The sequence below is a fragment of the Delphinus delphis genome, chromosome 6 (assembly GCF_949987515.2).
Source record: "Delphinus delphis chromosome 6, mDelDel1.2, whole genome shotgun sequence".
Taxonomy (NCBI): domain Eukaryota; kingdom Metazoa; phylum Chordata; class Mammalia; order Artiodactyla; family Delphinidae; genus Delphinus; species Delphinus delphis.
The window spans coordinates 20,259,860-20,281,178 of NC_082688.1; the positions used below are offsets into that span (position 1 = coordinate 20,259,860).

At 54.6% G+C, this 21,319-nt stretch overlaps 1 protein-coding gene across 5 annotated transcripts in view; it reads right to left on the reverse strand.

Moving 5' to 3' along the window:
* Nucleotides 1-7,050: 7,050 nt before the first annotated feature.
* The window catches only part of RGS3 (regulator of G protein signaling 3), a 108,595-nt gene continuing 94,326 nt past the window's right edge, over nucleotides 7,051-21,319 (reverse strand). For 4 of the 5 annotated variants that reach the window (XM_069540756.1, XM_060014280.1, XM_060014282.1 and 1 more), the window contains 5 exons: nucleotides 14,169-14,233; nucleotides 10,287-10,388; nucleotides 9,859-9,920; nucleotides 9,073-9,239; nucleotides 7,051-7,998 (listed from right to left, as the gene is read on the reverse strand). In XM_069540756.1, the coding sequence (XP_069396857.1) occupies nucleotides 7,813-7,998; nucleotides 9,073-9,239; nucleotides 9,859-9,920; nucleotides 10,287-10,388; nucleotides 14,169-14,233 (582 nt within the window). In that variant the 3' untranslated portion in view covers nucleotides 7,051-7,812. Of the gene's footprint in view, nucleotides 7,999-9,072; nucleotides 9,240-9,858; nucleotides 9,921-10,286; nucleotides 10,389-10,487; nucleotides 10,662-14,168; nucleotides 14,234-21,319 lie in introns of those variants that run through there. The other variant, XM_060014284.2, reaches the window with a different exon arrangement.

The window sequence follows — 21,319 nt, forward strand, 5'->3', positions numbered from 1 at the left end:
TGTGAGTACATAATTATTTCAAAATTGAAAATTGAAAAACAAAACCCGCTTTCATGTCAGTGAGAACTTGCCCCAGGTAGGCGCTGACCCTTCGCGGGGTGGGGGTGGGGAGGGGCGCATGGAGCAGAGCCGAGCCCAACCCATAGTGAAGAGCCAAGTCCAGCCCAGCTCCTCCTGGATCAGTTGACTCTAGCTGACTTGTTGAAGCATAAGGGAGAATAAATGATTGTTGTTTTAAGCTACCGAGCTTTGGAGCAATTTGGTTTTCAGCATTAGTAAGACAATAGCTGGCTAGTACATGCCCGCTTGCCATGTCTCCTCTCCACTGCCCTAAGAGGATGGATGTCTGTCACTGGTGACTGTGGCAGAGACACCTAGTTGCTCCCCAACATCCACTCTACCCTTCTGTTACCCCAAAGTAATAGAACCTCTGGTTTTTATCTGGTCATATGGCTATCTGGATTCAGACTACATGTTCCAGCCTCTCTTGTAATGAAGTGCGGCCCTGTGACCAAGCCCTGACCAATGTGATATAAAGGAAAGCGTCATATGGGAGCCTTCTCTAAGAAGTAATTGACATCCACCTTTTGCCCTCTCTTTCTTACCCCTTCACTCTTCCCACATGCAGAAGTGATGGCTGGAACCCAAGCAGCCATTGTGCACATGAAGTGGAAGTTCCAATATGAGGATGGCAAAGTAACCAAGGAGAAGGAATTAGGTTCCTGATGGTCATGGAGATGCCATACTAGCCCTGGTATATATCAATTTCCTTTATGCGAGAGAGGCTACAAACTTCTATCTTATGTTTTCTGTCGCTCACAACAGAACACAATCTTTACTTATACAGTAGCTTCTTACCTGTTCTCATGAGTTTATTTTGTGTAACTACTAACCATGCTAAGGACTACTATATGCCTCCCATCCATTGAATAAGTATTTATTAAGCACTTACTATGTGTCAGGCAATGTAATAATGCTGGGAAAACAGTAAGAAGAGGCACAGACGTGGCCCCTACCCTCAAAGGCTTTATAGTTGAGAGGAAAAGACAGCAATGAAGTGAACGCATATGTATAAGTAATTACCATCTATAACAAGGGCCATGAAAGAGAGGCACAAGGCACTTTGTGAGCAGGAAGCAGGGCCCTCCTCCAGTCAGGGCTATCAGGGAAGGCTTCCCTGAGGAAGTGACACCTAATCTGCCCTCTAGGGGAAGAGAGGATAGGAATACAGCTTAGTGCTTAAAAGCATGGGCTTGGACCCAGTCAGCCTGAGTTCAAAAACCATCCCCCTCTTGTCAGCATGTAACCTTGAGCAAGGCACAACCTCTCTGTGCCTCAGTTTTCTTGTCTGAGAAATAGGGTTTTATTTAATTAAACACTTATATAGGATTTACAATGTGCTAGGCACTGCTCTAAGTACTTTACAGGTGTTAACCCTTTTAATTCTCATTACAGCTACCTTATGGTACGAGTGCTATTCCTATCCCCAAATACAGATGGGTAAACTGAGGCCCAGAAGGTGAAGCAACTTGCCCCAGGTCACACAAATGAGTGGAAGAGCTGGGCTCCAGAATCCATCCTCAGGACACTACACTGTAGTGGTTAATAACACTGGCTCTTAACTCATGGGGTTGCTGTGCGCATAAAATAAGAAAGTGTCAGTCAAATACTTAGCACACTGCCTGGCAAATATTAAGTGCTCAATAAATGTTAGCTATTATTATTGTCTTATCATTAGCAAGTACGGGAGAAGGGAAAGAGTGTTCTAGGCAGAGGGAAACGCACATACAAAGGCCCTGAGGTGCACGGGCTTCCCTGGTGGCGCACTGGTTGAGAGTCCGCCTGGCGATGCAGGGGACACGGGTTCGTGCCCCGGTCCGGGAAGATCCCACATGCCGCGGAACGGCTGGGCCCGTGAGCCATGGCCGCTGAGCCTGCGCGTCCAGAGCCTGTGCTCCGCAACGGGTGAGGCCACAGCAGTGAGAGGCCCACGTACCGCAAAAAAAGAAAACAAAAACAAAGGCCCTGAGGTGGAAGGGAGCATGGTGCGTTCAAGGACCCGAAAGCAGAGCAGAAGGGCTGTATGCAGAGAGCTCACAGGCTGCTTTTATCCTTCACAACAACCCTATTAGTGGGAACTATGATTACCCCCTCTTTATAAATGAGGACACAGTGGCTCAGAGATTAGGTGACTTGCCTGAGGTCATACAGCAAATAAGCATCTGAGCCTGAACTCAAACCAGGTCTGTCAGCCTCCAAAGCCCACGCTCCAGGTCACTGCTCTCCACTGCCTTGCAATGGACAGGCTCCAGGGATGGGGCCAGTCCTCCTGCAAGAACACTTGAGAGGGAAACGCAAATACAGCCCAAGGTGTCAGAGTCAGAGCGCTCCTTGCGGGGACTGCTCTGACCTGGGCTCAGTGTGTGTGTGGCAGAGGCAGGGTGGGGCGTGGACCTTACCTCAAGGGAAGGAGCATAAATAACCAGCAGATCCTTCCTCAGCCCAGCCTGGCTAGAGGATGTGGAGGGCATTGTCCCAAGGGGCGTGAACCCATGGAGACTCAGGGACCAGTGGTCAATAGACTGCTCCATCCAAGCCGGCCCCTCCAGTCTTCTGGGAAAGCGGCTAAACCCTGTTTTTAGAATCCTAACACACACACACACACACACACACCCCACATACACCAACACACATGGCCTGAATCCCAGCCCTCACATGCCCCTTCGGAAGGTCCTCAGACAGGAGGAAAACCAGAAGAAAACAACAGGAGAGGGGAGGGGCCTCATCCAAGGCCACTGGAGAGCTGGGGACAGATCTGGAGGTAGGGCAGCTGCCTGGCAGAATCCGTGCTATTCAGTTGCCCCTGAAACGGCAGGTAGGACTCTGCTGAGCCCACTGGGGCCTGGGGCCCAACGCCATCCTCTTGGGGCCTTGCCCTTGTTTTGAGTCACCAGCCATCTAGTTAAAAACTGGCTGTGGAGTGGAGGTGGGGCCCCTTCCCCCTGCACAGCTGGTGGGGCTGGGCCTGACCTCACCTCTTGGATCCCTCGGTCGCAGCCCCAGGCCTCCCTCCCTCCCTCCACCCCGACGTGGGCCACCCTCCGTGGCCGACCCTGTGCTGAGGGTTTACACATATTCATTATCTCACCGAGTCCACGGGAGTCCCATGAGGTGGGATTATCATTCCCATTTTATAGATGAGATGACTGAGTGTCGGAAAGGTAAAGCAACTTCTCACGCAGCTCTACTGAGAGCTGACATTCAGGACCAGATATCCCCACACACTTAAGCTCCCACCGTTCGTCGACCTTCCTGAGAACAGCTCTGCCCTCGAGCCAAGGAGAATCTGAGTTAAGGGCCCCCGAACCAAGCCAGCAAATCTCTCAGGCTGCCTGGAGGCGAGGCTGCCTGGGAGTTAGGGTTGGGGTCCCAGTTCCTACTCAGCCACCACATACTTGTCCACTTTCTCTGAACCTTAACTTTCTCACTTGTAAAATGAAAACAATACTCAGAGCCTCTCCAGGCCTGCTGTGAGGCCTGGTGGAGAGGAGGCATGGAATGCCCTTGGTGTGCGGCCACAACCATCACTCACTTTTTATCTGCAACCTGGCACTGCCCTCTCCCAGCCCCAGCTACGCCTTCACTCCCATCGTGCTGAGCAGGCCCAGATCAGCCCCACGGCTCTTCCTCAACCCCCTCCGCGCCCCCCCCCCACACCCCCTTGTCTCCTCCAACCCAAGGGAGCGGTCCCCCGGCAGCAGGGGGCCCAGGGTACCCCCTTCCCTCCTGCCTGACCCAGCCAGGGAGAGGACAGGCAAAGCCAGATGTTTCACAGATGTTGCAGATTATAAGGAAAACAACAGCACAGGAGCGTCTTCTCTGAGGCCCAGGGTCTGTTGCTTGAGGGCCTGAGAGCACTGAGGGAGAGGCAGGGGCTAAGGGCAGGCTTCGGCAGGAAGAGAGGTGAATCGGAGACTTTCTAGGGTAGGATGTCAGCGGGAGGGATGCAGGGAGGAGACATTAGGCAAAGGGTCCAGGGGGAGCAAGGCAGGGAGGTGGGGGTAGGGGGCTCGGGGGAGTCTGGTGGGAGAAGGGAGGAGCGGAGTGGGAGAACTGGGCAAGCCTGTGGGGGGCTGCCTGGGCAGGAAGCCTACGGGGGCTACTGCTGACCTGCATCCATTGCCCCACCCCACCCCAGGATCCCAACTTCACCAGGGAAGAACTTTAGAACCCCCAAGAGGCTCCCAGGCCCTCCTGAGCTGCCTCAGGAGGTATTAAGCTCCCCATCACAGGAGGGATGCAAGTAGAAACCCAAGAAGGGACCCAAGCACCAGGCAGCAGTTGGATCCAGATGGTCTCTTCCATGCTGGAGAGTCTGGGAGGCCATATCTGCCCCCAGCCAGGCCAAGAGGCCAAGAGCATGAGGGACTTGACTGGTCCATAAAGCAACGGCTGAAGTTGCCACAGGCAGGCCAGGGCTGAATCTCCTCCCACTGGCATCCAACCAAGTGGCATCACTGTGCCCTCTCCCCTTTCCACCCTTCACACCATATTTGCCAGCTGACCCCAACTGCTCGCAGCCAGGCCAAGACTGGGCAGTGGTTCAGGGACAGACTGTTTCTAACTTACTCCCCGGAACAGGCTGGCTTTGTCCTCCAGCAAAACCATTCCTGGAAGGACAGGGATCTGGGGTCTGAGACTAAAGGCTCCCTGTCCACTAATCAGGGTAGAGAATGAGCTTTGCCACCTCCCCGTGACCCTGAAAATGATGTGGCTGACGGCCTCTCGTGTTGGAGGAGCACGTCCCTGTGCCAAGCACTGAGCTAAACTTGCTGCAAACAACCTCGCTGAGCCACTGTGACTCTGAGGTAGTTGCCAATATGCACAATTTATAGATGAGAAAACTGAGGCAGAGAGGCTACAAGGCTTTTTTTTCCCCCAAAGATTTGTAGCTAGTAGTAAGTGGTGAAACCAGGGGCTGAATCCTAGAGCCTGACTCCAGGGCCTGGGCCTTACACCTTTACACAGTGCTGTTTCCCTACCTCTGCCTCGGTCTTCCCATCTGTGAGTTGGGAAGGGAGCTGGACATGATGACCTCACAGCTCCCAGATCCCACATCCACCAGCCTGGATTCCCAGATGGAGACCGAGGGGCCTGCTCCTCCCTCACGTATGAAAGAAGAAATGGGGAGCAGTCCAGGTAACATACAGGTAAGGGGACTGCGGCCTAAGGCGGCGAGGGCTGTGCCTAAGGCCCCCAGGAGCCCAGGCGGGGGGAGGGCAGGCGGATCAAGGCGCCTTTCCAGGCTGCTCTCCAGCTGTTCAGTGTAGCCAAAGCAGCTCGGAGGCCAAGGGCCCCATGTGTGAGTAATGGAAACCAGGCAGCGGGGCCTTCCGAAATGGGAATTCCATCTGCCTGACTTGGTTCTCCTGGATGGTGGTTTCCATGGTAACTTGGGAATGGGGAGGTGGAGGGCCTGGCCCAAGGCTGAATCCCTGGAACCTAAAGAAAGGGGAAGGTGAGTCTCCTCGATGGCCCAGTGTCTCCTCCAAGCAGAGGATGCCACAGCGAGGCCAGGCGGGCTGGGACCCGGAAATCCCAGGCACTGACGTCAGCTCTGCTGCTACCATTTTAGGGAACAGTTGTGTTGCAGTCCTCTGTGGGTCTTGCTTTTTCCAGCTGTTAGGTCCCCAAATCTCAGGCTTGGACACCTGAGAGGTTCTCTCAGTCTGATCGAGGAGCACATCTCTGTCCCCCGTCCTTCCAGAGTCATTGAGGCACTGGCAGCTCTGCCGTGAGAAAGCCCTTCACCATTTACAAAGCCAAACAGGGCTCAACGGCCAGGTCCACCGCCAGGCCCTTGGTGCCTGGAAGAAGACCCAGCCCCACTCCTGGAGAAGCTCCCACGCTGGTGCTAGGGGAAAAGGCTGTAACACCTATTAAGCACCTACTGTATGCCTGGCCCCAGAGACCACCGTTTCTGATGCTCTCCTTCTACAGGGGGGAACCTGGGGCTGGCCTTGCTCAGGGAGACCAGCAAGGGAAGGCAGGGAGGAGCGTGGCTGCACAGCCCCGTATCCTTTGCATCTCCAAGTCCCGGTGGGCAGACCTGAACCCAAGACCCCACGCAGGCAACAAGCTCCAAGGAGATGGGGCCCAGCCCCTCCTGCACCCACTCGGTCTGCCTTCATCTAAGTCAGCCCAGCTGAGCCAGTCCCCGCCCCAGGCCACACCCTGGTCCCTGCCTCCGGACCCTGGCAGGTGGAACGTGTGGGCATCGGGGGCAGCTGTTGCATCAGCTTGGCCGGGCTCTCTTCTACCCCTCTAAGTGAGAGGGTCCAGGGCCTCCTCTGAACTGTGGCTTCGAACAAGGCCTTTCCTAAATTTGTATCTCCTGTTAGGCACAGAGGGGGAAGTCTCCCCCAGGGCCACAGAGGGACTCTCTGGGAACCCTACCCCCCAGCCCGACCTCCCCAGCTCTTCCTCTGTCCTAAAGGCCTCCATGAGCCTGCCTGCCTGCAGCTGCCAACCTGCCTGAGATTCTGGCCCCATCCACCTCCACCAATCATCCCTGTGCTACCTGAAAGTTCCACTAGAATCTCAGGGTGTGGCAGGGCAGAGAAGTGAAGGAACTTGCTGAAGGTCACGGAGCCAGTTAGCAGCCCAGCTAGGACTCCATCCAGTAGCTGGTAGAGGACGACAATCCAGAGAGCAGGCTTTGCAGCCAGGTGGGCTTAGGCTGAACCCTGTCTCTGCCACTTGCCGGCTGTGTGACCTTGGACAAGTCACCTTACCTGCCTGGGCTTCACCTGCCTCATGTGTAAAACGGGGATAACCCCCACCTCCCAGGCTCGCAGTGAAGATGAGATGGTAAGTAGAACAAGCCTGGCAGAGCACCTGGCACAGAGGAGGCGGTTGTCAGGGATGGCAAGAGAGGAGAAGCAGCTGGATTGACAGCCCACCCAGCAACCGTCCCAGCCCCAGTCACCCTGGGAAGCCTTGAAACCAGGAACACACAGAAAGGGTCAAGAACAAAAAATAACACAGGGCTTTTATTTGCTCCTGAACTCGGCCGCTGTGTGGTCTGAGGGTGCCATGCTTTCCCAGAGGCCCCGGGGGACCTCTCACTCAGGGGTGCTGGATTTTGGTGTGAGGTCAGACTGCAGCCCCCGCCCCTCTGGGCCTTGTCAGTCCAGCAGGCCCAGCTACCCGCCACTGGGGCTCGGGACCAGCAGATCCCCTGAAACTGGAAAATGGTGCCCACCTTCTTCGCAAGGTGGCTTTTCACAAGGCGTTGGTTAAAATATTGCACTTGTAAATTAGGAAAACTGATGAGGCAAAGGTTTCCTATTACAGGACGAGGTGCCAAGCATCTGACTGCTGCTTAAATAAATAAAACTCAAGGCGGGGGTCTGAGCTGTGAGTCTGAGTGACCCCCCCCCCCCCGGAGAGCCCCAGGGCCCAGGCCTCGGCCCCCCTGCCCATCAACCAGTTCTTTAAGGAACTTGGTCATTGCGAAGTCTCCGCAGCAGGAAGCAGCAGCTCCAGGTCTGGCTCAGCCAGGGCCCCTAACCTGCCAGGGCCCTTGGGCCCCCTCGTACCAGGGCAGTGGGGGCCCAACGGGGCCAGTCCCTCTACTCCTCCAGCGGCCTGGGCCTCTCTTGGTCCAGGCCTCTCATCCAAATGTCCGTCTGTCTGTCCGGACACAGCCTCTGGGGGCTCACTTGCCTCCTCTGTCGCAGGGGGTAGGGAGGCAGGTGGGGAGGGGCCCAGCCCGCCTGGTGTGAACGCTGAGCTCTACCCCAGTGGCCCCTAAAGCGGGGGACTCATCTTCTTCTGGTTAATGAGGTCCAGGTAGAGGTCTGAGCGGAGGAAGCGTGGGTACGAGTCCTTCTCCATGAGCCCGAAGATGCGCTTCTGCGCCAGATCGAAGCAGCCCCGCGTGACGCTCTGCAGGTTGTCCTTGGTGTGCTCCCGTGTGTACGAGTCCAGGTTTACCTGGGAGGCAGAGGGGGACATGGTCAAGGCTGCCTGCAAGAAGCTGCTCCTAGGGGCCAGGCGCCAGGACAGGACCTGCCCAGCCTCTCACCCCCAAGCCCTTCTGCTCCACATCTTAAGGTTCAGACGGGAGGCCCGCAGGTTAGCGGAATCGAGTCTTGGCTCGGTCACTTACTGTAGGGGTAGTAGAGTTTATAGGGCCCGAAATCACTGCATCTAGGGTCAGGCTGCCCAAGTTCAAATCCCAGTAGTGCCACACCTAGGTGTGTGGCCTTAAGCGAATCACTTAAGCGCTCTGAGCCTCAAACGTCTTATGTATAGGGTAGCGCAACAGTACATTCCTCAGACTTCCCTGGTGGCGCAGTGGTTAAGAATCCGCCTGCCAACGTAGGGGACACGGGTTTGATCCCTGGTCCGGGAAGATCCTACATGCCGCGGAGCAACTAAGCCTCTGCACCACAACTACTGAAGCCCATGCGTCCTAGAGCCCACGTGCCGCAACTACTGAGCCTGCATGCTGCAACCACTGAAGCCCACGGGCCTAGAGCCCGTGCTCCACAACAAGAGAAGCCACCGCAATAAGAAGCCTGCGCACCGCAACAAAGACCCAACGCAGCCAATAAATAAATAAATAAAATTAATTTTAAAAATTAAAAATAATAGTACACTCCTCAAAGAGTTGTGAAAATTAAGCATGATCGTCCATATTAAACAGACACAGCTGGCACACAGGAAGCACCCAATACCTGTGAGGCTATCTGAGACTGTCTCCTCATTTTTAAAATGAAAATAATATTAAAACTTATTTTACACGTTGTCATGAGGGTTAAATGTGAGAGCTCATACGTGAAGGGCTTAGCACGTGCCTGGCACCCAGCAGCACGTCGACAGTGGCCATTTCTGTTATCAGTCAGGATTCCGTTCTTCCCGGGGCCCCAGCCTGCTTCCTCTTCAACCTGGCACATGGTCCCTAGAGTCACTCTGGCCCTTTCCCTTCCCGAGCTCCTCTCTGAGGCTTCCAGGCACCCCATGGGCATGGGGATGGGGGCCCGAGGGCCCAGCGCAAAGCCCCACCTCCTTGCACGCCTGGATCGCGATGTACTCAGCAAAGATCTTCTTGGCCTTGGCCGCCATCTTGGACTGTGACTTGACCTTCTTGAAGTCCTCGCATGCCAGCCAGAATTCCAGGTTCTCCTCGCTAAACTCAGTGCGGAGGAAGGCTTGGAACACCGCTAGCCCATCTGTAGGAGAAGCCCAGATCCTGGGGTGAGAGGCCAAACCAGCCCCTCCTGTCCTCAGGCCCCCCAGCTTACCCTCCTGGGGCCTCTCAGGTGCAGCTGCTGGGATCTTAGTAAACTGACCCACTCATGAGAGCCAGGAACCCTGGGATATGGTCCCACCACTGCCATTGCCTCTTTGTGGGCCTTGGCCAGGTCACTCCCCATCTGTGCCTCAGTTTCCTCATCTGTCAAATGGGGATCATCAGCCTTATTTCCTGGAGCCCTGTGAGGATGAGGGGTTCCCACCCACGAGATGGCAGGCGCATTTGGCCCAGTGTAAGCCCTCAGTACATGGAAATGTTTATTGTTATTCTGGGAATATGGGTCTGAGCACACAGGTCCCAACGGCCTCTGGCAGGCAGTGCCAGCTCCCATGGACAGGGAGGGGCTGGCAGGAGCCGGCTCCAAGGCCAGCCCAAGGGCCTCGGCCTTTCCCAATGGTAGGGACACCTAACTGGGCCCAGGGAAAAGGGAAAGGTAACCTCTGCAGAGCCAGACGCACTCTCTGGGCCTGGGAGAGGAGGAAAGGAGGAGGGGGGAGAGACACAGGGAGGGAACAGGCCAGCTGGCCCCCACTTACATTTGTGGACCAGCAGCTTCTCCAAGGACTCGCCCCACTTGAGTGCTTCCTCTGAGGTGGGCCTGAGGGGTGAGGCAAGGGGCACAGTGAGGGAAGCGGGGCGGCTAGGGCTGGGTGACCTCTGTCAGCTGCCTTGGCCCACAAAGTAGCTTAGCCCGGTTGGGGAGCCCAGGAGGGGGCCCACCCCCTTTCTTGGGGCCGGCATCACTTCTATCCCCACCTCTGCCCCTCCCTGGTCATCCTTCCCAGGACAGCATCTCCCCATGAGGGCTGCTTATGCCGGGTACCAGGCTCCCACTACGAGAGCCTGCATCGCCCCAGAGCCGGATCAAGCCAACAGCCTTCTCTCCTAACCCCACTGCTAGCCCTGCTCCCACGGGGACCAGTAAGTGTCTGAGGGGGGCCCAGGGGGGCCAGAGAGGACCTACTTGAATGACTTCGTCACTTTGTCTGCCTTGCCCGCTGGCTGGGCCCCAGGGGATTCGTTCCGCCGCCTGAAGATGCCCAGCTTGTTCTTCATGTCCTTGGCTCTGGAGACAGAAGCAGAAAACGGGGTCGGTCAGCCTGGCACACTCGGCCACCGCAAATTCGGGGTCCGGAGGGTGAAGGCTGGGGTGAGGGGCACCTACTCCTTCATGGTGTGCCGCCTCTGGAGGTTCCCGTTCCGCGTGAGGTACATGCCTCGGAGCATCGCTGTAGGGCCCCCCACCTTGTTGCCTGGGACGGTCTGCTGGGAGCACCCTAGGCTCCTGTTCCCAACCCGAGTCCCAGGCAGCAACGGTGCGGGCTGTAGCCGAGCGCTCGCTGGGATTCCAGCTGGAGGACTGGACTCCCAGGCACAGGCTGGGCTGGGACTCAGACAGGAGGAGCCAGGAAATGGGAGGGACCAGGGCCGGAGCAGAAAAAAAATATCCCTCCTGGCCAACCCTGAGAGGGAGCCTGTGAAAGGGGCATGTGTCTGTAAGGGGCGGCCTCTGGGGCCCGCCCAGGCAGGAAGCCAGACCCATTATATGTGACTGGCCTCCCCGTTGCCATGGCAGCTCCCTGGGAAGGAGGAGAAAACAAGTCAGCAAATTGCTGGGAGGGAAGGCAGGAGGGAGGGGGAGGCTCTGCCCACCTGGGTGGCAGGACTGGCTATTTTTAGCCAAGAACCATTTTTAGCCCTGCCATTCCCCCAGGCAGATTTCAGCCCTGGGCAAGCTGCTGGCGAGAAAGGGGTTAAGTGTCTCATGCTCATGTTAGCCTCCCCCTGGTCCCTAGAGCCCTACTCTGGGCACCTCCTAGAGAATAGTTCCTGCCAGAAGACAGCTCAGCCTGTCATTGGCTTTGGATACATCCATCCATGAACATGCAGAATGTCCCACAAAGTTTCAGTAGTTTTAAGCTTGAATAACGTCAAAAGTACAAATCCTGTAAACTCTCAAAAACGTCATTTGAAAGGAATTAATTTTTTCCTGCATATTTAGCCTTATGACTTTTGAGTAATACATTTTTTGTTTTAATTTTTGATCTCTGTTCTTCTGATTACAGATGAAAAATGCTGACTTAACCAAAAATTAAATGCGTAAAATTAAAAATGTGTTATCAAAATCACAAAGCTAAATAAGTGTAAAAGAAATTTGAATAATTGAACTTTCAAATGTGTTTTATAAGTTGGGAGCATACTTCTGAAGTTATTCAAGCTTCAAAGGGCACTAAGACCTATGGGACACCCTGTTTAATGAAGGAAAGTGGTCCAGGGTGGAGGTTAAAAGCCACAGTGCTGCAGCAAGACAGTCTTGGGTTCAAAGCCCAGCTCCAGCAGTTACCAACTGTGTGCCCTTTGTCAAGTTACCTAACCTCTCTGAATGTCAAATTTTCTCATCTGTTAAACACAGGTGATAATAGTACCTACCATCTGACGGGGTTGTTTTGAGGCAAGGAGAAAATGCACAGAAAGCTTTAGCGCAGGGCCTGGGGCAAAAGTGCTCAGGCCCAATTCATACTTGTCCTGAGGGTCTGGGACAGCTGATTAGAGATTGGGATCCCGCTCTAGCAGCTTCCAAGCCAATGAGATAAGGCCAAGGAGTCCAGGGACTGGCAGCCCTCTGGTGAGGATCAAGGCCCTCGGAGAGCCCTGGCGTGGCTAGGAGTGAGAGAGCCTGGCTTCCTGCGGCACAGTGCTCTGTCTCAGAGGCCCTGCTCCTGGCCCGCTCCCAGGGAGCAGAAGCTTGCCTGAGGTCCAGCCTGCAGGCTGCCGCCATCCACCTGGGCTCCTTGCTGGCTCAGAGACCACTGTGTTTCCCTGTGGCTGGAGGAGGCTGAAGCCCCTGCCCAGACAAGCCTTTCCTCCCACATGCACAGCTGGGCAGACTCACAGCTGCAGGGCACATCTGGAGAGGTCCTCGGAAGTCCACACGGGCAACTCAGGAAAGGATGGCAGAGCTCAGAGGTGCCTCATGTGTCCCCATGTGGACCCAGAGAGCAGAACAGAGACCCACAAGAGGAAGCTAAAGGAACACTTTCCTCCAATCAGAGCCATGAAAAGATGGAATGAGTGCCCTCTGGGGAATGGACTCCTGTCACTAGAGGCTCAAAGGCTACTTAGCTGGGGTGCTGTGGACCTCCTGCAGGGTGTTCTGCGCCAAGCTTAAAAATAACAGGCTCCATGGGAATTCCCTGGTGGTCCAGTGGTTAGGACTCCATGCTTCCACTGCAGGGGGCCTGGGTTAAATCCCTGGTCAGGGAACTAAGATCCCATAAGCAGCACGGCGAGACCAAAAAAATAATTAATTAATTAATTATAACAGGCTCTGAATAAATAAATAAAATTTAAAATATATGTATATTTATATATACTTTTAGAGCCAACATGCCAGGTTTCAGATCTCAACTCTACCACTTCCTTGCTTTGTGACCTTGGACAAGTAACTTAACCTCTTTCTGCCTCAGTTTACTCACCTGCAAAATAGAGTAAATAAGAAAAAAGAAATGTAAAATAAAAATTATGGTAAAGGTTAAATTAGATAATATATGTAATGCACACAGAATAGTGCCTAGCACAATAAACATGAGTTATTTTTATTATCATCCCAGATTCTAAGAGTCCTTGACTAAGCTTTTAAGAATGTGAACTTCAGGCAGTCAAAAGGCAGTGCCCACTTTGAAAGAAGGCTAGAGTTGGTGCAACAGGGCAGCTCCAGCACCCTGGATGTCTACCCTCTGCTGCCCTCCACTGCTCCACCCCCGGGAGCACCACCCACGGCAGCTCTGATGCTGCCTGGACCGGATGGTTGGTGCAAAGAATTATTTTTGTTTGTGCATTTTACCTTCCCTAGAAAGTGTGACTGCTCCTGGCTGCAGAGTGAGAGAAGTCTACAGTTGCTGCAGGAAACTGGAGAGGGCAGGGGAAGCTGGGGAAAGAGTTTCTAGGGAGTGGACCCCAGCCAAGGTTGAGGTTGGGGAAGAAGGTTGCAGGAGGCACCTGGGAAGGACTCCTGTTCTACACACACACACACACACACACACACACACACACACCCCACCCCGGCCCAACTGGTGCATAATGGTGGGCACTACAGGACCTGGAGGGAGGGGGTTCCCTCTGTGGGCCACCAGGTGCCTCACTGCCTCCTCCCATCCCTGCCCCCACCACCCCCCCCCCCGCAGTCTCCAGGGCCCGAGGTACAAAGAGACCCGAGAAGAAACCACTCACGCTCTGTTAATGAATGAGCACCTCTAACCTCCGAATCGAATCGAAAGTATAAATGGTCGCAGGAGCGGGGTAGGGGGGAGAGGGGAGTGGCCAGGAAGGTACCGCATCAGCTCTCTGAGCCAGCAGCACCCCCTTCTGGCAACGCCCAAGACTGCTAGCATGCAAGAGCTCGACAGGAGAAAGGGGAATCCCATGACCATCTGTCAGCCCTTGCTCAGAGGGAGCAAAGAACTTGTCGTGGCCACTTGGCCACTGCCTGGCTTAGCAGCTGGACAGGGCCAGGGCCGCTTGGTTGGTTGCTTCTGCTTGGCTCCCTGTGGCTTCCAGATACTAAATCAGCACCTTGCCTCACTCTGAGTGGATGCTGAGGGCAGTGCTGGGTGGTTAGGATCCTGGTGACCTTACCCTGGGGCCGCTGCTAAGTCCCAAGACCCCGTTGTTCACGGGTGTCTGTCTCGGGCAGGACTGGGTTCAGCCCCTTCTCTCCACCTCTACCCCTAGGCCACTGGGCATGGGGAATAAGCCAGAGGGCAGAGGACGAAGCGGGGTGCAGGGAGCGCCCCCCATCCGCCCGCCCCGATCACTAGGGTGAGAACCAGGGATCTTTCCAACGTACAAGTTTTTGCTCTTTCTCTTCCGGGAGGCATCATCATCGTCCCCAGCTGTGTCAGCCCCGCTCATCTGCAGAGAAAACACAGACACGTTGCAGTCTGGGTACCCAGGGGCTGCTGCCTGAGCAAAGAGAGGCTCAGGGATCCAGCAGCTCCTACAAACCACTCCCACCTCCATGCTCCCACCCCTTGAAGAAGAGGGGAGGGGGGAGACCCCACTACAGGGAGCAGTCTGTCCATGGAGTGTGGCTGGCTTAGCAGAGCCTCCACCCAAAGCAGTCTCCTCCTGATACACAACTTGTGCGGGAGAAACCAGAAACACAGCATTCATGGCAGTAGGGCAGGCCAGAGAGGAAGCTTCTGTGAAGATTCTACTGTGTGACTTAGCCAATTGCTGTCCCTCTCTGAGCCTCTGGTGCTTTTAATTTCAAAATGGAGATCATAATGACTAACCAACTCAGGATTCTGAGGTTTTAAAGAGACCTGGGATTGGTCAGCAGTGTGTTAAGTAAATTATCACGCAGGAGAGCACCTCTCTTGCCTTAAAGCTTTCCATGGTTCCCGAGTACCCTCGAGATAATGTCCAAACTCCCTGACATGACATGCAGGGTCTACCATCTTAGGATAACCTCAGTTACAACTTCTTTGGTTATCTCTCTGGAGAGCCCGACCCCTACTCCAGCAACCTCTTCAAACTGCCCTCTAGTCAGAGGAAAGTCTTCACAGCCCGGTCCCCTCACCTCGGGCTTTGCATGTGCTATTCCTTCCATGAGGGATGCTTTTATGACTCTCCCACCTCCCTTTCCTCCTAAGACCCAGCCTCAGGAAAGACCTGACCTCGGGTAAGCTGCTTAAATGCCTCCTCACCTGGGAAGACCTCCTTGGCCCCTAGACCAAGGGTGTGCCCCCTTCACCCCTTGTGAGGTCCCCACTATAACCAACATGGCCTCTTCCAAATCTGTCTCCTCTACTGGACTGTGAGTTCCCCAGAGCAGGGGCTCTGTCTGCCTTCACCTCTGTCTAGGTCACCTTGACTGGGCCTGGTATACGTTAGGAGCTCAAGAAATACTTGTTAAATGAATGAATGAATCAAGGGAGAGGGAAAGCAGGCTGGGAATGATGTGTCTTGAAGGCCTCACTGCTTGATCCAAGGCCTGCAACTTTATTCCCCGGGGCTCCATTGAGCCCACCCCCACCTGCTTGCCTTTTCCTGTGCTGTGCCCCCTTCCTGGAACACTCTCTCCTCTTCTGCCCAGTCTCTACCTCCTCCCAGTCTGCTACTCCTCGCCTCCTCCAGACCACTCCAGGCTCCCACCAGCTCTACTGGGGCCGCCCGCCCTCTGTCGCCCTGCCTGTGTGTGCCCAGCCTCCTCCAGGGGAAACCAGGGCCTCCACAGTGCCACTCCAGAGCGGGAGTACAGGAAATGCTCTGAGATATTGGAGGAGGTAGAGCTAAGGGTAGGCTGGGCTTGGACACTATGTCCTAAGATAAGACAGAAGGCCCCCAGATGTGAATCGCAGCTTGGACTCCTCATGACCCATACCCTGGGCCTCAGTTTCCTCATTTGTAAAATAAAGGAGATGGGCTAAACCTTAAAATACTGCGTTCTCAATTCTGGCAAGAAAAGTGGCCTTAATCCAGATATAGCCAGCAGGGGGAGCTACCAGCCTCAGTGGTGCAACCACCCGCGGATGGATGGATGGATGAATGAATTATAGCTTCATTCATGGAGCTCATGCTATAGGCCAGACCTCAGAATGGGCATTATCCAGACACTATCTCATTAATCTTCAGAGTCAGTCCATAAAGTAAACAGAACCTCAGAGAAGTTAAGTCACCTGCCCAAGGAGTTAAGTGACAGCCTTTAAGTGACAGCTGGAATCTAGGTCTGTCTGAATTCAGGGCCTATGTTTCTCCGCGAGAGGACGCTGCTAGTTAAATGCAGAGGATGGGGCACATTTTGAATGTCTTCAATGAAAGACTCAGGGGAAATGCTGCCTCCTTCCTGAGAACGCTGCCCTACCAAGGTTGTAAACACGTGTGTACGTGCACTCACAGGCACACGCCCATCTGTGGTGTGGGATTCCGGATCTACAGCTTGCAGCCAGGCCTGGGTATAGATCCTGCTGCCACTGACTTTGGAGACGTTTCCTGGCCTCTCAGCTTCAGCTTCTTTAGCTCTAGCAGAGGCATGGTGACGGCCACCCAACCGGCTGTTGAGAGATTCACCAGGATAAAGGCTGGGCCCCCAAGGCCCAACCTGGCACACAGGGCGCCCTCAGTAATTGGGGACCGCCAGCATTCACAGCCCAGTGGACGCTGTCACTGTCACCCCACACACACAGGTCACAGTTGTGCTGGGCTGGCTGGGCCGTGCCTGAAGCCCCCATCCGTGGGAAAGGGCCGCCAGCACTGGGCTTCCTCCCATTTAACCTCAGCTTCCGCACTTTATCGGCCCCACACAATGGGCCTGGGGACCACTCCCGCCCCGCCCGGCACCCCCAGCCTCTGCACTGCTGGGAAATGGGCTCTTCCTTCCACTGCTGGGAGGGGGTCATCTCCAGGGTCGGGTCGTCACCAATCAGCCTGACAGAGGGGCCAGGGAACTCTGGCCCTGGGAGTCGGCCCCCAAAGCGGCTAGCGAAACCCACACACCAAGGGGTGCTGTGTGCCAGGAAGAGAAGAAACTGAGACAGAGAGTCAGGGTTCTGACTTCCAGCCTCAGAGTGGCTCCCAAGCCTCCTGTCTCCAAGAGCTGCAGCGAGGCCTGCCCAGGGCCCAGCACGCAAAGGGGCCTCTCCTTCCCATCTGCTCCCCACTGCCTGCTCTGCTCCATGGCCCTCCCTGCTGAAAGGCGAATGGAGGCGAACCCAGAACCACTCAGCCCTTCCTTCACTCCAGACAGAAATCCCTGGAGCCTGCCCAGCCCCCCGGCCACCTCCAGGGACTGGAAGAATAATTATAATTCATATTGTAATTATAACTATAATAACAGTCATGGTTAAGAGTTAAATGCTAAACTGCCTGGATTTGAGGGGCTTCCCTGGTGGCGCAGTGGTTAAGAATCCGCCTGTCAACGCAGGGGTCACAGGTTCGAGCCCTGGTCCAGGAAGATCCCACATGCCGTGGAGCATTTGAGCCCGCAAGCCGCAACTACTGAGCCCATGTGCCACAACCACTGAAGCCCACGTGCCTAAAGCCTGTGCTCTGCAACAAGAGAAACCACCGCAATGAGAAGCCCCCGCACCGCAAAGAAGAGAAGCCCCCGCTCGCCACAAATAGAGAAAGCCCACGTGCAGCAACGAAGACCCAACACAGCCAAAGACAAAATAAATTTAATTTAAAAAACAATAATAATAAAAAACTAAACTGCCTGGATTGGAATCCTAGCTCAGTCACTTATTAGCTAATTGACCTTAGCCAAATTACATCCCTTCTCTGTGCCTCAGTTTCTTTACTTGTAAGATGAGGACAATAATTGGACCTACCTCATAGGGCCGTTATGAGGATTAATGAACACGTGTGAAAGTGCCCGGTACTGGAAGTGCTCAATGACTATAAGCTACGGTGGTTATTGCTGTTACTGACTCTATGCCAGGCAGCGTGCTAAGGTGCCACATCATACTGTAATTTAACCTTCTCAACAATTCTAAGGGCTATTTGCTGTTTATTTCCCCCAGTTTACAGCTGAGGAAACTGAGGCCCAGAGGAGTCCAGTAACTTGCCTGGGCTCTCCGAGCTGGCCAGCGGCAGAGAATTTCAGGTCTGGCTCCAGAGCCCACCCATGACTGAGGGCTCTTCCGTGAGCAGGGCCTCACCTGATTTCTCCTATTGGTCCTGATCTGACTTCTGGGGCCACCTGGCCAGCCTGGCTGCTCTCTCTGACCCAGACTATCCTGGCAGACCCCAAGGAACCTTGTAGAAACACTGGAGCTAAACTCTACACTTATTTGTTTCGACAGAGGAAACAGTCCTTTAGGCTTTTTAAAAATAGGAGGCTAGAAGGTATTATCACGTCTTGGAGCTGGAAGGCACCTCTTGTCTGACCTGCAGCCTAGGTGGTAAGCTTAGTGCAGCAGGGCTGGCACCCTCGGCTGACAGCCTCTGCCCGAGCCAGTTTCCTGCAGGAGGGAGGGAGGGGCCACAGCCTCTTCTCCTCACTGTCAAAGCACGACCCGTGATCCTGGGCCAAGCCAGGCCAGGCTGGGGTGAAATTCAACGGCGGCGGCGTGGGCTGAGACACAGATACTCTTGGAGCTCCCCCCGCTTCCAGGAAAAGGACAGACACAGGCCCGTGGATCTGCTCTGCCAGACCTCCAGGGAGCAGCCGGCAAGGCGGGGGTCTGGCAGCAGAGGGCACTGTGAGACAACTCAACCCAGCACAAGGGGCCGGCTTCAGGGGATGACCCGCAGGAAAAGCCTGGGGGATCTTTTCCTCTCTAGACCTCAGGCAGCCCATCCATAAGATGATCGTGGCCGAGTGGACCATCTCTCAGGTCTGTCTGGTTCAGACAGTCCTATACACAGCAGAAATCACTCAGTGTACAAGAGGGAGGAATGACAGGTGAGGCGAGGAGTAACATAAGGACTGTCACCCCTGTGATAGGCAGCATGCGCTCTGGCCAGCCTCAGCTTAGCCACACAGCAGCACAATGACAGGCCCGAGGCCACGCCAGCTCTGTCTGGCCTTCCTGGGTCTCATTCTATGACAGGATCACTACTGTGGGCACAGAGCTGTCAACACGCTGCAATCTTCTTGAAGCCCTGGGACAACTCCGTGAAGACTTAGCATTCCCATTTTATAAGAGAAAACTAAAGCTCAGAGAAAAAAAACGTAACTTGGCCTAGGTCTCAGGACCAGGAGGAAGGAAACAGAGTTGAAACATGGATGTAGCCCGTCTGATTCCACAGCCTGAAGACCTCATCCCTCTCCTCTTCACCTCTTGCCTGGAAACTGTGATCTGTTGGCATCCATGGACCACCCCCTGGAAAGCCAGGCCCAAGCCAGGAAGATGGAAGTCACAGGAAAACCCGTCGCCTCCCCCGGCTGCCATCACCCCACACCCTGCCCCTCACCAGCAAGAGGTGTGCAGAGTCTGGGGTAGAGCCAGAGACAACTGGACAGGGTGAGGCCACTGTCCAGCTCCATCATCACGTGGCCTGGGACAAACCCTTCTCCCTAGGCCTCAGGCTCCCCACTGTAAGATGAGTACAGCTGGTCCCAGCTCGCGGCAGTGCTGTGAAGGCTAGAACGGGGAGCTGGAGGCGCCTAGTGAATGCTGGGAGAACCGTTACTACTCCTGCGATCCTCCTCCCGCTCCCCCCCTTCATCACCATCATCATCACCACGATTCCCATTTATGGAGCACCTAGCAGGTGCTGAGTGCCAGACACTGCCCTGAACGCTTTACCCGAGGCAGGCTCTTTAATCTTCCCAGCAACGCTATGAAGGAGGTATCAATACTATTTTCTGATAATACCTATGTTACTGATGAGGAAACTGAGGGACAGAGAAGGGCAGGGACTTGCCCAAGGCCCACTGCCAGTGAGGGGTGGAGGGAGACCAGGGTACCTGTCCAGCCTAGACTTCACTTCCCCCTAACAAGGGTTAGCTTCTTACTGAAGTTGGCTGTCTGGAGGGAGCAGGATATGAACGATGATGAGGGACTTGAGGCCTGGCAAGCAGAAGCCACGTGGAAGGGTAGCCACCAAGGGGCTAGTGGCAGCCTCTGAGGTCCCTGCCAGCTTAGTTACTCAAGCCCAAGAAAGGAAGCTACAGGCCAAAAGAGGGTGGGGGAGGCAAGGATGCCAGTGGGAACCTTCGGCACCCAAAGGAGGAAGCTGAGACAGGAGAGAGCTGGCCTAGGCCTGCTGGACTACCAGGTGGAAGTATCTGCCCCCAAACAGGAGCTGAGATCAGCGGATTTAGGGAACTAGAAATGTACATGAGAATGTACGTGAATTTACCTGTCTGTAAATATTTGTATTGTAGCAAGGGGGCCAGGGGACATAACTTGGAAGGGTCTGGTAGGGGCACTGAAATTGGGAGGCCCAAGGTAGGCGGCAAGCCCTTAGACTTCAGCCGTCCTCCAGAGGAGAGTGTCCAGGCCTGGTCTGAGTCAGCCTGAAGCCTCACCTCAGTAGGACAGAGGTCTGGACTCTTTCCTATAGAAGCTGCCTCAAGAAATGGCCTAAGATGGTGATACTCAAACTATGGGGAACGTTCCAATCCCTGAGGGGCTTGTTTAAAATGCAAGGTCTGGGACTTCCCTGGTGGCGCAGTGGTTAAGAATCTGCCTGCCAATGCAGGGGACACGGGTTTGAGCCCTGGTCTCGGAAGATCTCACATGCCCTGGAGCAACTAAGCCCATGTGCCATGACTACAGAGCCTGCGCTCTAGAGCCTGCGAGCCACAACTACTGAGCCTGCATGCTGCAACTACTGAAGTCCAGGAGCCTAGAGCCCGTGCCCCGCAACAAGAGAAGCCACCACAGTGAGAAGCCTGTGCACCGCAACAAGAGTAGCCCCTGCTTGCTGCAACTAGAGAAAGCCTGCACGCAGCAACGAAGACCCAACGCAGCCAAAATAAATGAATAAATAAATTTATTAAAAAAGATCCTGTAAGCCTCGCAGCGTGGCAAAAAAAATAATAAAATGCAAGGCCTGGGCACCGCCCCCTGGAAATTCTGATTCCAGAAAATCTGATTCCAGATTCTGGGGTAGGGGGACTTAGAAATCTATTTCTTAATAACCTATTCCCCAAAGAAGATAAACAGATTGCCAACAAACACATGAAAGAATGTTCAACATCACTAATCATTAGATAAATGCAAATCAAAACCACAATGAGGGCTTCCCTGGTGGCGCAGTGGTTGGGAGTCCGCCTGCCGATGCAGGGGACACGGGTTCGTGCCCCGGTCTGGGAAGATCCCACATGCTGCGGAGCCGGCTGGGCCCGTGAGCTATGGCCGCTGAACCTGTGCGTCCGGAGCCTGTGCTCCACAACGGGAGAGGCCACAGCAGTGAGTGGCCCGCGTACCGCAAAAAAAAAAAAAAAACCACAATGAGGTATCACCTCACACCAGTCAGAATGGCCATCATCAAAAAATCTACAAACAATAAATGCTGGAAAGGGTGTGGAGAAAAGGGAACCCT